Raw genomic sequence first — 14436 nt, 5'->3', positions numbered from 1 at the left:
TTGTCTCTGCCCAAATGTTTATGGACTCATAGCTACACACGTCCAATGGTACTCGCCCAATAATTGGCTTAAGCCTGATATCAGATGAGAATCTGGCGTGTATAGCGCCCATCGTCCTGGCAGATCCATGGACGACTAATTATCCTAATGCAAGGGAAGGGGGAGAGCACAGCAGGGTGCCGCTCGCTCATTCTTTCCCTCCCCTCTCCATGCTGTATGTACAGAGCTCCTTCATGCATCGTGCGGGGCTTAATCTTTCACAATCCTTTCAAACGACAATAATTGCACGTCCCACCTTACCTGTAATTCACCTGAGTCCTTGTCCAGCACACACCTACACTTCACAAGTGTTTCAGGCCTTTGTGTTTGTGGCTGAAGAAGCACTCCGAGTGATGGTCTAGTGGCCGACGCCAAACCATAGGCACAGCGAAAGACATTTTATTCCTTTTCCCATTCAGCCATTGTGTTAGGCCAAGGTAACTCACCTGACAGCAGGTAAGAGGTGCCCAGCTTTTATCCTGATCCCCAATTTCACAGCCAAATCCAATCACAATCTCACCCGATTGGTTAGGTTCTGTTGATCACATGGGGTATATTTGCCACAAATGTAGAACAAAATGTCCGGTTTACTAACACAGCTTGGCCTACTTATCGTTATCTCTAATCGGACTCACTATGGCCGAGCTGTACTATCCAATAAGATGGCTTCACACTATGGACGAGCCCGGGGTCCATCTCACCTTATATACATTATATAAATATTTCTGACGCCAGCTCACTGACTTGCCCCGACAGCCGCTGCTGGAACATGCATGCCACTAGGGGGCGTAATTCAGCTGGCAGCAGGCATAGTGGTATCTGCCACTGTTATAATGTTCCCATATACAAATACATTACCCAATTACCGACCATTGGAACATCTATAGCACGCTTATACCCTAAAATCTGTACTTCTCATATCCCCCCAGACTACAGAGCACCTCCCCCTCCCATTACATAGAATCTGGGACAGGATGTGACTGAATTACTGGCAGGATCATTATGTTTGCCTCCAGTGGAAGGTTTGTGGTTTTGATTGACAGAATAATGCCGGGTGCAGCTTTCTCCCCCCCCCACTCCCGGTTTCACCCCATCCCCCCCCCATTGTAACATCGGCCTATAGAATCTGTAGCTGTTGCTCCCCGCAGCTCAGGAGACAAAGGTGAGCTGCAGGTTCTCTTTACTTCCTGCGTACCCCCCTAGTGGGAAACGTCTCTCTAGCACCCCCCGGAGGTCAGTGACGAGGCCGCTTTATTTTTAAAATAGTTTATTCTGGTTGGAAAATAGACGTCAGCTCTGAAATCAGAAAATAAATCTAAGTGAGAAGACTCTGAGATCAGAAGGTGGCGGAGACGCTGAGTGACGCTAATACTGCGGCGAGGTACAAAAATATAGATAAAAGGTCTCTATGGTGCCATGGCGGATCAGCTGATCTCCCACATAGAACAGGGTGGAGTCCAAGGAACACAGAGGGCGGGGCAAAAGAGCACCAGCCAATGACAAACCAAAACTGAAAAGATGGCGGAGGCAACACCCTGTGATGTCACCACAAAGACCGAAAATTATATAGAGACAAAAACAAATCACAAGATGACCCATCGGAGGAGGGGCACCAGCTGTGCCAACCCCGGAGCTGGAGGAGAGGTGGGTTACCCAGAGGGAGAACTGATGATGTCATCATTATGTGACCGCACGGCATTCTGGGAGCCGTCACCGAGCTCATCAATCTAACCCACCGGAACCGAGCTCCCAAATATCTGCAGGGGGGGCGACCCCAGGACAGGCCCCCACCTACCCCTAGAGGATACCCCTGGAGAGGGCCCCTAACTATCCCTAAAGGATGCCACCCCCAGGAACAAGCTCATACCCAGAGTTTGTCTTCAGGTAAAAAGCTGCCTAAAAACAACGATCTCTTCACTTCCCGCAATCATCTGACAACACTGGACAGAAATCCCAGTCATGGTTGTCAGCCCGGAGCTCTCCCCTGTGGCCTACAGAGCCCCTCCCCCTACATGATGCAGCGTCTGTAGTCCAGCAGGGGAGATCACAGGCCGGGTTTCAGTCCGAATTATTCTCATAGTGCAGATGTACAGAATGTTTTCCCTGAACCCCCCCTCCCCCCACTGATGGACTTTCCATGGCTCCTCCCCCATACTCAGTGATGTCATCACCAGGTCTCTATGCAATGCAGCAAATAACAGGCAGGGGGCGGTGTAACAGACGGGTGCTGCACTCTGTGACAATATATTTCCTGTCTGCCCCTCCAGGAACCCTCAGTGGTCATACAGCCAGCTGATTGGCTCCTGAGATCTGAGCCCCCATCCAATAGACAGGAAGCCGCCATATTTCACCAGTAGGAAGCGTCAGCTCTGCCACGAAAGTGACAAAAGAGAAATCTGTGTGAGAATAACCTGGCTGCCCCAAACCAACCGCCCCATATGAGAAGCTGCCAGTTATTGGGCGTTCTTTGGGGGTAGGTTGTCCGTATTCTGTATTACCCACCAGTGAGCAACCCACCGGGCAACTTCTCCCATTAACCCAACGTGTCCTAGTAAGAGTTAGGAGTAAAACTCCGACCCATGTGCCTCATAAGTCCCTCCCTCCCCAGGGCCCCAGCAGAAATATTACCACTTCGGGGTAGACAACAGAGGGTAACCCAGCTCCCATAGTGCACATATGAGATGCAGACACACAGATGACCAGAGCAGGCCTAGGAAGGTGACGAAGCACTAGGCCCGATCTTCTGCATATATATGGTAAGGTGTGGCCCCCATACGTGGAGCTCCGCCTTTAGTTCAATAAGTTGCCCTGTTCCTGTGCCCGGGTCAGGCTGTCCTTGCGGTGGAGGTGATGGACGCCCATCCTCTTTGGGCTGCGGTGTGGGCGGCCACCTGGTGGTTTCTCCACAAATGTCTCTGGCTGTGGCTCTTGGTGGATTTCCTCTTCCAGATCTTCCTCCATATCCTCAGAGATGATTGGTGGCTCCTCAATGTCCTCTTCTTCCTCTGTGGCCCCGGAGAGAAGGTCCTGGGCCTCCTCCTTGGAGAAGTCTTTTCCGTACTCGGTGGGTACGTGGCCCCTCTTGGAGCTCTCGGGATCCAAGCCGCTGAGCCAGCCGTGGGATTCTCTCTGGGAGAAGGTTTGAGCGGCGTGGCTGAGTTCCTGCATTGAGCGGCTGAATCTCTGCTGCAATTCTAAGGCCGAATCCCGGCTGTAGGAGGTGCGATGGGCCAATGAGCCCTCCGTGCTTGGGGCCGCTTTTTCCACGAACATTCTCTGCCAATTGGCCAACATGTCCTCCTCTGAGCTGGCAGAACTGGGGGCGGCACTGCTGAGTGGTGAGCGTGGAGGGTTATCGGCGCTGCGGGCACGCTGGGGGTAGCCGCCTGACGAAGCCGGGCTGTTGGGTACGGTGCGATGTCTCTCTGGACTCCCATTCTCACCTTGCACCAGGCTGAGCGAGATGGCTTGCCGCGTGGCGTAGGTACAGTTGGGCAGCGGACTGTTCTTGGGGATTCGGACTTTCTCATCGGAGAACTCAATCACCTTTCGGCCCGGGTACAGCGGGTGTGGAGGGGGAGGGGTGGGATAGGGACTCAATTTTTCAAAAGTTGGCGCTTCTTCACCGCCGCTGTCCATGCTCCCCTGCTTCTGCAGGACGCCATTTTGCTGCTGACCGGAACCACTCATATCCACGTGGACAAAGACATCCTCGGCCGTGGGGCCATCGATTCTATCCAAGCTCCGCCCCTTTAAGGAACTGCAAACCCTGAGAAGTATGGAGCTGGAGAAAAGATGGAGGATGGGCACAGGAGCGGCCTAGCACCAATAAATGTCACATATTGGCACAGTGACGCGGGAGTCATTGCACAAATTCCCCTGAACTTACCGCCGAAACTTGTCCTTAAGTTTCTCCAGTTCCTCCCGGTTCCGGCCCAACTCCACCTCCAAGTAATGGCGGCCGGCATCCAGCTCATGTTCCATGGCCTCCATTTTGGTTGTAGCATACGCCAAGCGCCGGCGGAGTTCATCGTTCTGAAGCTGCAGGAAACTGGAAGGGAAAGGAGATTGATGTGAGAAAACACCGGCACAGAGCAGGCAGATCCACCAACATTCACCTTACATTCACCCAACATTACACCAGCCGGCTGAATTCTATCATTCACTATGCAGCACCAACTTTCATAGAAATACAAAACTCCCTGCAATGACAGAGGTGGCATCTGATTGGCTGTCCTGTCTGTAGGTTGCTGTGATTGGACGATGTAGGGCCCAGCACCGCCTCCGAGGAACATCCACATCCCAAAAACATGCAGTGAGGTGATTGGCTTCCCCCAAACTGACCTTAGCCTATAACATTCACCATGGGGGGACAGCTAGTCACATGACTATGTACAGCGCTGCATAATATGTTGGTGCTATATAAATATTGCTGCATGGATTCTGCAGATACGATGGAGGTGACAGATGACCGGCGCTTTGTATATCAGAACGGGGAGAACAATGACCGGGGGGCTGTAACCAGAGAGTGAATGTAACCAGAGAGTGAATGTAACCTTACACAGAGCGTTCCATGCTAAATTATTCACATGCAGCTGCCAGGCTCTGATGGGCTCTGGCGTGGGAAAGCGGGCAGATCAGGAGTTAGGACTTCACTTGCTGCATTCTTGTTTCAGGCAACCAAATCGATTGAAGCCGGAGGACCAACATGACATACGAGGGGTCAGTGCGGCATCATCAGCGTTCCATGGAAATGAATTTCATTGTGGTGCCTGGGCCGGGTCCTCCCCTCCTCCAGTGTCATGGTTTGTAGCCCCGATGTACAGCGCTGCGCAATATGTTGGCGCTATATAAATCCTGGGTATTTATTGCATCCCGAGGTGCAGACATGCCACCCCCCCTTACCCGCTGAGCCTAAAACTGAATTATTTCTGGAAATGGGGTCACCGCGATCAGACTGGGGATTGATTGCTATGGGTTACAGCAATGAACGAGGTCACAGCGTGTGTCAGGATCGCAGAGCATGCCGTTCCCCCCGGCTCCTCCATTGATTGTTCATCCCCTGCAGCACCTTACTATGGTGACCGCTTAACCCATCTCGTCCTGGTAATTGGACTCCCCTCTCTGGCGCCCCCTCCAGTCAGATCACTGAATGAGCAGAATTCTGGGCGTCAGTGCCGGGATTCCTTGTGATGGGGTTGATGCCCCACGGGGCCCCATTATGTGAAATTGGATTTGGTGTGCGGAATGTAAATGAACCTGTGAGGCAGCCACCTCGTTATTATACATAAACAGGATTTATATAGCGCCAACATATTACGCAGCGCTGCACATTAAATATTTCAGTACAATCTATAGATGGTTTATCCTGTTACATATTTTATTGCAGCAGTGATCCCGGAGACACAGATATACCATACAGGGGGCAGTCGCGGGGTGAGGGGCTTTTACCCTCCGGGCTCCAGTGGGACACAGATGACAGGGACTCAGTATCTAGGCAGCCGAGCTCAGACGGGGTCTGGGTGGAAGATTTCCCTCTATTCCCTTCCTTGGTTTCAGACTCTGGGGATGTGTGCCCAGAATATGGCAGCCCGGGGTGGTCAGAGCTGGGGGGTCCGCACTTTATTCTCTCCCTGGGGTCCGGTGACCTTTCCTGGACTCTTGGCTGACCCGGAGACACCGATCTCCCCGTCCTCTCCAGACTTTTCTTGTTTCCGTCTTCAGTTCCGGTGCTGCCATTTGCGGGACTGTCCTCATCAGTGCTGGCACCCCTGCGCCTGTCGGCCTGCAGATTGGTTGGGCTCAGCACCCGGGAGGAGATCTCATCCAGGAAGCGGGAGAAGTCGGCTTTGTCCTGCTGGCTCTTCCTGTCCGGCGATTCTCTCCCCGCATCCATCTGGGATGGGGACAAAGTCAGGGGGGATCGAGGTTTCTCGCCCCGGGCCTGGCCTGGATGTGATTTGATGTTCAGGGTGCCGGGGTGTTTCAGGATACTTTTTAGCGGTTGGGGGGTGAGTGCCTGGCGGTGTTTTTTTGGTGCCAGGACTTCTGCGGGCTCTTTAAATAAGTGTCAGAATGGTGGGCACAGGGCACAGACGTGGCACTCAGAACATGCACAACAGGGAGCCCCAGCCTACAGAATATTGATCGGTGGAGGAACTCTAATCAATTGGCCTGGCAGATAGAACTATGTGGGGGAGGGGAGCTCAATCACCAAATATTACCCGGATGTGACACAAAGTTACCAAGAACCACAGGGCTGTGCCAGGGTGAGCTGTGGGGGGGCAGTGCCAGGGTGAGCTGCGGGGGGGGGGGGTGCCAGGTTTGGCTCCAGCAGTGCTCAGCCCAGAAATTGTTTTAAGCCGGATGCGAAGAAGCTGTAGGTTGGTGGCAGCCCTAGTATTGTGACCCCATAGGCGGGTGGTGCGCCCAGCTAAAAGGGGCAGAGAAGATTACTGCCCCAGGTGAAGGATGACAGCTGGCACCTCTGTTATGTGACGGCTGCTCTGACTCACCGCAAAAGCTTGGCCCAGGTTCAGCCGGAAGATCTTCCAATCAGGACTCCTGGAAGGACAGAAACACATCGGCATCAATGTGCACAGAACTAAAGGTGCTGGGGGGGGGGAGCCAGCAGAGGGCGCCCCCACCATACTACAGGCCTGCTCTACAAATACCCCCTGCAGTACAGAGGTAGCACTGATCAGGTTTGGCCTGAAGAGGGTCTATATTGCACCCTGTGGTCCTGATTGCTTATAATGGCCCCAGCACCAGGTGGCAGTATTCGGCTTTTTGTGTAAATGTCCCCCCCCCCACCTATTCAGACACACCTGTGGGCTCCAGGTGTAGCCAGGTAAAGACACGCGTAGTGCGGCCCCTCCCTTCTTATGTATAAAGTTTGTGCCCGGAGGGTAGAGAGCGCGTGCCGCTGTGACTCGTAGCTGGAGGAATGCGGGGGTAGAACAAAACACCCCCCCACCCTCAGACAAGACCTGGCAGGGTGGTAACCTGAGCACCGCCAGGAATGAAGTGCAGAACGTGGAGGGAACGAGGAACCCAGAATTCACCCCACAGCCTGGCAACCCCATAATACAAAGTGCCCCAGAAAATACCTCCCCTCCCTGTATTAGGGCCGCTCCTCCAATAACACCAGACAGGGGGGGGGGACAGAAATGAAGCTGCAGGTCCGTGCATAATGCCCCCAAATGCCTAGGGGCCCCTTCCTGTAATCCCCCCTCACTGCCTGGGGTCCCCTTCCTGTAATCCCCCCTCACTGCCTGGGGTCCCCTTCCTGTAATCCCCCCTCACTGCCTGGGGGGGCCCTCCCTGTAACACCCCTCACTGCCTTGGGGCCCCTTCCTTTAAGACCCCCGAATGCCTAGGGGCCCCTTCCTGAACCCTCCCTCACAGCCTAGGGGCCCCTCCCTGTAACCCCCTCACTGCCTGGGGGCTTCTTTCTATAACCCCCCTCACTGCCTGGGGGGCCCTAATTGTAACCCCCCCCCACTCCCTGGGGGGCCCTCATTACAACCCCCCTACGATGATCATTGGTCAGTACACGGGGCACTTCTTGTGGGGCAGAACCCATTCTGGGGATCAATGTCGCCTCCATCAGACTGCAGGAGTCGCCCCCATTTCCGGTAGCACTTAAGCTACGTACAAACGTCACATTTTTGGCGTGTACAGCCCACGTGGTTCATTGTTTGCGGATCCACAGAGGATGAACGACGAGCGATCCTAATGCACAGGAAGGGGGAGAGCACAGCAGGGTGCCGCTGTATGTACACAGCTCCTTCATGCATCGTGCAGTCGTTGGAAAGGATCGTGAAAGATCCACCGACAATATTTGCACATGTGTACACGGCATTAGAGCTGGCATTAGAACCTGCAGATAATGGGCTGAAGTCACTGCCTGTGGTGCAACAAACAAAGTCATCACCATGGGGGTAACCCCACCCCTGTGACCAATCAGAACGATGATTGGGGACCCCTCTATGTCTAAACATTGTGGGGGGGGGCTGAACACCGGGAAGTTTCTGTGCAATAGGGGGGAGGGGGGAATAAACCCTGACAGTGATGGGGCAACTTGTATATCTGGAAACCCCCACTCAGTAACTGGGGGGGCAATATCAGCGGGGGCAGATTGTGATACCACCAGAGACTCCTGGAGGGGGAGGGGTCATAAAAAATGACCCCCAGAAATCCTATGCAGCCCCCGTCACCTGATAGCCACATCCCAATAATCACCACAATGCCCAGCACACCCCAATAATGAGACCCAGGAGCTGACAATCTATGTACAGCCAGAAATCTTCATTCCTCCTGTTTGATTGCACCATTCTGTTTAAAAAAACCGAGATAGAAGACCTGCCCCTGTCTGCTCTACCTACCCCTGGGTGACCGTACCTGCCCCGGGTCTGCTCCACCTACCCCTCTGTGACCCCGCTTACCCATGGTCTGCTCTACCTACGCCTTGGTGACCGTACCTGCTCCTGCTCTACCTGCCTCTCTGTGACTGTACCTACCTCTGGTCTGCTCCACCTACCCCTGGGTGTCCATACCTGCCCCTGGTCTGCTCTACCTACCCCTCTGTGACCCCACCTGCCCTGGTCTGCTCTACCTACCCCTGGGTGACCGTACCTGTCCCCGGTCTGCTCTACCTACCCCTGGGTGTCCATATCTGCCCCTGGTCTGCTCTACCTACCTCTCTGTGACCATACCTGCCCCTGGTCTGCTCTACCTACCCCTGGGTGACCGTACCTGCCCCTGGTCTGCTCTACCTACCCCTCGGTGACTGTACCTGTCCCTGTCTGCTCTACCTACCCCTCTGTGACCCCACCTGCCCCTGGTCTGCTCTACCTACCCCTGGGTGACTGTACCTGTCCCTGGTCTGCTCTACCTACCCCTGGGTGTCCATACCTGCCCCTGGTCTGCTCTACCTTCCCCTGGGTGACCGTACCTGCCCCTGGTCCGCTCTACCTACCCCTGGGTGACTGTACTAGTCCCTGGTCTGCTCTACCTACCCCTCGGTGACGGTACCTGCCCCTGTCTGCTCTACCTGCTCCTGGTCTGCTATACCTACCTCTTGGTGACCGTACCTACCCCTGGTCTGCTCTACCTACCCCTGGGTGACCGTGCCTGCCCCTGGTCCGCTTTACCCACCCCTGGTCTGCTCTACCTACGTCTTCGTAACTGTACCTGCCCCTAGTCTGCTCTACCTACCTCTCTGTTACCCCACCTATCCCTGGTCTGCTCAACCTACTCCTCCATGACCTTACCTCTTGCCACTGCCAATTAGAGCCAATGTAATGAAGCTGGTGGCCATGGTGATGTCATGTGACCTGGTCATGTGATACGTTGATTGGTGATGCAGGGATGGTAGGGTTGCAGTTTTAAGCTACGTACACACTTCCAATTTTTATCGTTGGTAAACGAACGACGAACGATCCTGCACGATATCTGCGAACGATCGTATAGCACCGATCCTGTACATACAGATAACGACACGTGGGGAATGACGGCTGCATTTTCCATCTCTCCAGTAAACAGATACATTCTGTGCCCGTTGGGTGCCCATAGGCTGCATTGTAGGTTTGTGAGGGCACCTGGAGAATTCTCCTGGCATAAATTATCCAAAGCTTCCTGAGAAGGTGCCGGGATAACATTCACCCTGCTCGCCAGCTGCTGGGGGTTCCAATTACAATTCCTCTCCCTCCGTCTCATCAACGTTTCATGACCCGCACGGTGTCCATTTACTGCCCCCATTCCCTGGCACCAGCGGGCACACTGGCTGCTGATTCCCTGACAACATTTTTTTATTGGCTGCCTATGGAAACCATACAATTAATTTTATACAAAGAGGACCATCAGATATTACCCCACCCCTTCAGCGCCCCCCAGGGTCCACAGACAGTTTTACCACTTTCATTTTACCCCTGGAGAGTGCTGACTTATCTGTCTGCTGCTGCTCCATCCTTGTCCATTCACAGGTTGGGGCCAGAGGTGATCGCTTTATAAAACCCTACAACCCTAAAACTTTACCCCCAATAAATAAGACAAATGTGAAAAACAAGCCGAGTGAATACAAACTGTATATTAAAGCAAAGTGGTGGGCAGAATATCGGGGTCAGATCAGATGTGACCCCCCAAGGTAGAAGGATTATTGAATGGCAGATCCCTACATAACAGGGCGGAACGTGTCTACATGAGGGGGCAGGTTTTGTAGTCACTGAAGTGGTGAGCGATTAGTAGGACCTCCAAGCTGGAGAAATCCTGGCTGTATGGATGGTGCAGCTACACAATGGGGCGTTGTTCGTGTAGTTCCTCGGTGATATTTAGACTTTCCTCTGATCTCCATGACTGTGTGAGGATTTGGGTTGAGTTGGGCTGAGCTGGTCCCAGAGGGAACTGCCGTGTAAATCTCAGGACTGGCCGCACTGCACACAGATCCCTCGGCATGTATTTTGGAGATTTTGTCCGCCTCCAGATCTGATATTTGAATTGTTCATTTTGGAGTCCCAGCTGCTCAGACTTTGTGGGGCTCCAGCAGACAAATATTTCACAATGATTGGAGTATAAAAGGCGCCGGGTCACCTGAATCCTGAAATAAAGAATCCACAGAATCTCACCAACCATGGGGCATCTTCTGCTGTGTTTAGTTCTTTTTCTAGGGAAACAGGGGGTTAATGGTGAAAGGTGGGCAGTAGAAGATTGGGGGAGGCAGTTTTGTGACAGGAGGGGGGCAGCTCCTTACAATGTCACAGCTGAGGACAGCTGCTCCATGGCCTCCTCTCATCCTGAAAGCCAGGTAGACAAGGTCACGTACCAGCTGGATATCCACCCTCAGGGTGACCTCCAGCACGTGCCAGACACTGGGGGTCACAGCAGCTGATGTGCCTGGGGGCTGAGAGGGGAATGTGCAGTGCAGGACAGGAGGGGGGGAGAATGAAAACAACCAAATGTGGCTTTTTACCTGGGTGAGAAAGGGGTGAATATAATGTTGGGGTCATAATAAATACAGAATTAAGAGAACCTGTCTACTGTTTACCTCACTGTCATTCACTGGGATTACCCTCCACAGACCCACCCACAGACCCCCCACAGACCCTCCACAGACCCCCACAGACCTACCCACAGACCCACCCACAGACCCCCACAGACCCTCCACAACACAGTCCATAGGGAATAGTAATGATTATCCAAAAATGGGCTGCAGAGCTGTCCAAGAGGGGGCATCTAAATCATCTATATCGTGTATATATCTTAGAATATTCTGTAGGTTCTTCTTCTTTTGCATTGTGTGTAATCTATGATTTGTATTCTGCAGGTTCTGTGGATTCCTCGTGGGTGGAGTTATTGGGATTCCTCATGGGTGGAGTTATCTGGATTCACAATGATGGCAGATAAAAATATTTCCATTGCAGAGATTTTGTTACAGTTACTGAATTCTGGAGGTTATATTTGTGTGTAAGGAGATTTCTGCACTCTGCCGGGGCCACACGTGGCTGCCACTGGATTACCGCAACAAAAGACCAAGAGGAATTGGACTGTCCACCGGACAGAAAGGTCCTTATGTAAAGAGGAAGTACAGGTAACTTCCTGCTTCCCGGAGACCCCTAATATCTAATAAAAGGTTATCCCACCCATCCTAATATACAGGCACTACCAACCTACTTTTACATCTCCTTCTATTGCCCCCTCCTGGGTGACCCCAATAGATAATGGCAGACCCACTTACTGTACTGTATCTGTTTGCTTATATTCTGCCATATTTATATATATCTGGGCTGCACAGCACATGGGGCCCGTAGATCCGTGTCTTCCTAGGATTGGGTTTTCCAGCTGTGGGTGTCCCCCTAGAGATGCCACCCGGTGTGACCCCATACCCCATACACAGGGCGTCCTGGCCCTGCCCCCCTAATTCATTGCTCGCCATGTTATAGTGTATGAGGCATTCACTGCATCCTTTCCTCTGCACATTAGCTTGGCGTCTGGGTGCCGTGGCCCCAGGAAATTTGGCCTCCTCTTCTGTCATCACATAATGGTCAGTCAGCATCTGCTGTCAGCAGTCACAGCCGTCACCCCCTGCAATCCCCAGGGCAATGACCTGAGCCCAGATAATATATCATTACAATGTCCAGGTATGTGTAAGGGAATCCCGAACAACGTAGTCATAGCACCTGCTGACAGACGAGATGAAAAGAGCACAAAGATATTCACCCCCCCCTACAGCTACCGCCCAAAATCTGCCCTCCCATTCCACTACAAAATCAGATGGGAAAGACAAGCAACTCATCCATCAACATCCTAAACTCTGCACGACTGTACCTGAACTGCCCCCTCCATGCCTGCATATACCTTAACTGCCCCTTTTGTACCTGTATGTACCTGACCTGCCCCCTTCATGCTTGTATATACCTGAAACTGCCCCCTCTACCTGTATTTACCTAAACTGCCCCCTCCATACCTGCATATACATTAACTGCCCCCTCTGTACCTGTATGTACCTGAACTGCCCCCTTCATGCCTGCATATACCTGAAACTGCCCCCTCCGTGCTTGTAGATACCTAAACTGCCCCTTCCGTGTCTGTATATACCTTAAGCTTCCCCCTCCGTGTCTGTATATACCTGAAACTGCCCCCTCTGTACCTGTATGTACCTGAACTGCCTCCTCAGTGCCTGTATATACCTGAAACTGCCCCCTCCGTGCCTGTATGTACCTGAACTGCCCCCTTCATGCTTGTATATACCTGAAACTGCCCTCTCCGTGCCTGTATATACCTGAAACTGCCCTCTCCATGCCTTTATGTACCTGAACTGCCCTTTCCGTGCCTGTATATACCTGAAACTGCCCCCTCTGTGCCTGTATATACTTGAACTTCCCCCTCCACACTGCAGGCCTGTACATACCCCAGGTTGTCACCATACTACACACCTGTATATCTATACTTACTATGTATTCACCTCAACTGCCCCCCCCCCCATATTTACCAATATTTACAATAAATTCAATCCATTCCATACTTTACCCCTGAACATTTACTTATGTTTACACGTGAATTGCCTCCTCTATTCTACTTACCTGTAATGCTATATTTACACCTTGCTGCCCCCTCTGTACCACACATCTCTTTATTTACACCTAAACTGCCCTCCTTGTACTGTGCACTATAGGTGGGTTTGTGGGCCCGGAGGAGCGGTGTGTGTGTCTTGTCCTGGGATTGTCTTAGCTATGTCTTCCACATCACATGGTGCAACCCTAATCCACAATTGGTGTCCCCACAGGTGAGGATCGCACTTCTCATGATGGCGCCAACTTCACTCTGCCCATAGACAGCTGGACAGCCAGTCGGCCCTTCCACTGTAGGCAGGTAAACCAGATGCTGTATGTTACAGAGTGCCATTGTACCATGGTGTGGCGGTGTACGATGCTGGGTGTGTATTGTACCATGCTGCAATGACGTTGTGCTGTTTGTCTTCCTGTAGCCCCCGTGGTGCTGACAATGCTCGGCTGCTCTCCTGTCCTGCTCTTTGCCTTGTGTTGGGTGTTGTTCACGTATTGGACATCTGTGAAAGGTGAGATTTGTGGACTGTTGTCACACTGGAAGTATTTTTCATATATTAGACACTGGTGTCACCCCACCACCAGAATCCTACACTCAGTATTGACCAATAGCATGTGGTTGTTGTGTCCCCCACAGCCGAAGAGTGCGCGGAGCTCTGTGACCTGTACCACGGACACTGTGACCAGGACGGAGTGTGCAGGTGAGGATTTTTTATGAACAGGAAGTGAAATTTATGTTTGTCTCTTTACACCTCTGCCATATTTTTCGTATAGATGATAATTCATTCCCCATCACAAGGGGCAGCGCCCACTCTCTTCCATCGGACACTACAGGTGGCTCCCTGTATGGCCGCAATGTTGGTGTCAGAGGCTCCTCAGAACCCCATGTGACCTCACAATCACCCTTTCTGAACTGTTTCAGGTGTGACCCCGGCTGGGACGGCCCATACTGTGAAGACTGTGTGAGGATGCCAGGCTGCATTCATGGTGTATGCCACCAACCCTGGCAGTGTATGTGCCAGAGTGGCTGGGCTGGCAATTTCTGTGACAAAGGTGAGTGGAATATCTTGTCACGTGACATGAAGTATGGAAAAGACAAAATTCAGAACATTACTGTCCCCCGGGGTACAAAGCCATCCCCATAAAGACACGGTGCCACCAATATGGAGGAGCTCAACCCTACTGAACACCATTGGGTGAATTGGAATGGTGAGCCAGGTCTTCTCATCCACCATCAGTACCTGACCTCACCAATAGGGGGCAAATCCCCACCATCAGTAGCTGACCTCACCAATAGGGGGCAAATCCCCACCATCAGTAGCTGACCTCACCAATA

The 14436-nt window shown here is 52.5% G+C and overlaps 2 protein-coding genes across 2 annotated transcripts in view; one reads left to right on the top strand and one right to left on the bottom strand.

The window, feature by feature from the left end:
* Positions 1 to 1289: 1289 nt before the first annotated feature.
* On the bottom strand, positions 1290 to 6105 carry TJAP1 (tight junction associated protein 1; the record flags this gene model as incomplete). Its single annotated transcript, XM_072410326.1, is given in 3 exon segments — positions 1290 to 3823; positions 3926 to 4157; positions 5455 to 6105. Coding segments are annotated over 3 exon segments (1877 nt in total), but the record flags the coding sequence as incomplete, so codon positions are not given.
* A 5261-nt stretch (positions 6106 to 11366) lies between these two features.
* The window catches only part of DLK2 (delta like non-canonical Notch ligand 2), a 6425-nt gene continuing 3355 nt past the window's right edge, over positions 11367 to 14436 (top strand). The window contains exons 1-5 of the mRNA XM_072410325.1: positions 11367 to 11626; positions 13322 to 13407; positions 13523 to 13612; positions 13738 to 13801; positions 14023 to 14184. Of these exons, the coding sequence (XP_072266426.1) occupies positions 13540 to 13612; positions 13738 to 13801; positions 14023 to 14184 (299 nt within the window). The 5' untranslated portion in view covers positions 11367 to 11626; positions 13322 to 13407; positions 13523 to 13539. The remainder of the gene's footprint in view (positions 11627 to 13321; positions 13408 to 13522; positions 13613 to 13737; positions 13802 to 14022; positions 14185 to 14436) is intronic.

Source organism: Pyxicephalus adspersus, chromosome 4 (genome assembly GCF_032062135.1).
Source record: "Pyxicephalus adspersus chromosome 4, UCB_Pads_2.0, whole genome shotgun sequence".
In the NCBI taxonomy this organism is placed as follows: Eukaryota; Metazoa; Chordata; class Amphibia; order Anura; family Pyxicephalidae; genus Pyxicephalus; species Pyxicephalus adspersus.
This window is presented reverse-complemented; position numbering and strand designations above follow the sequence as displayed.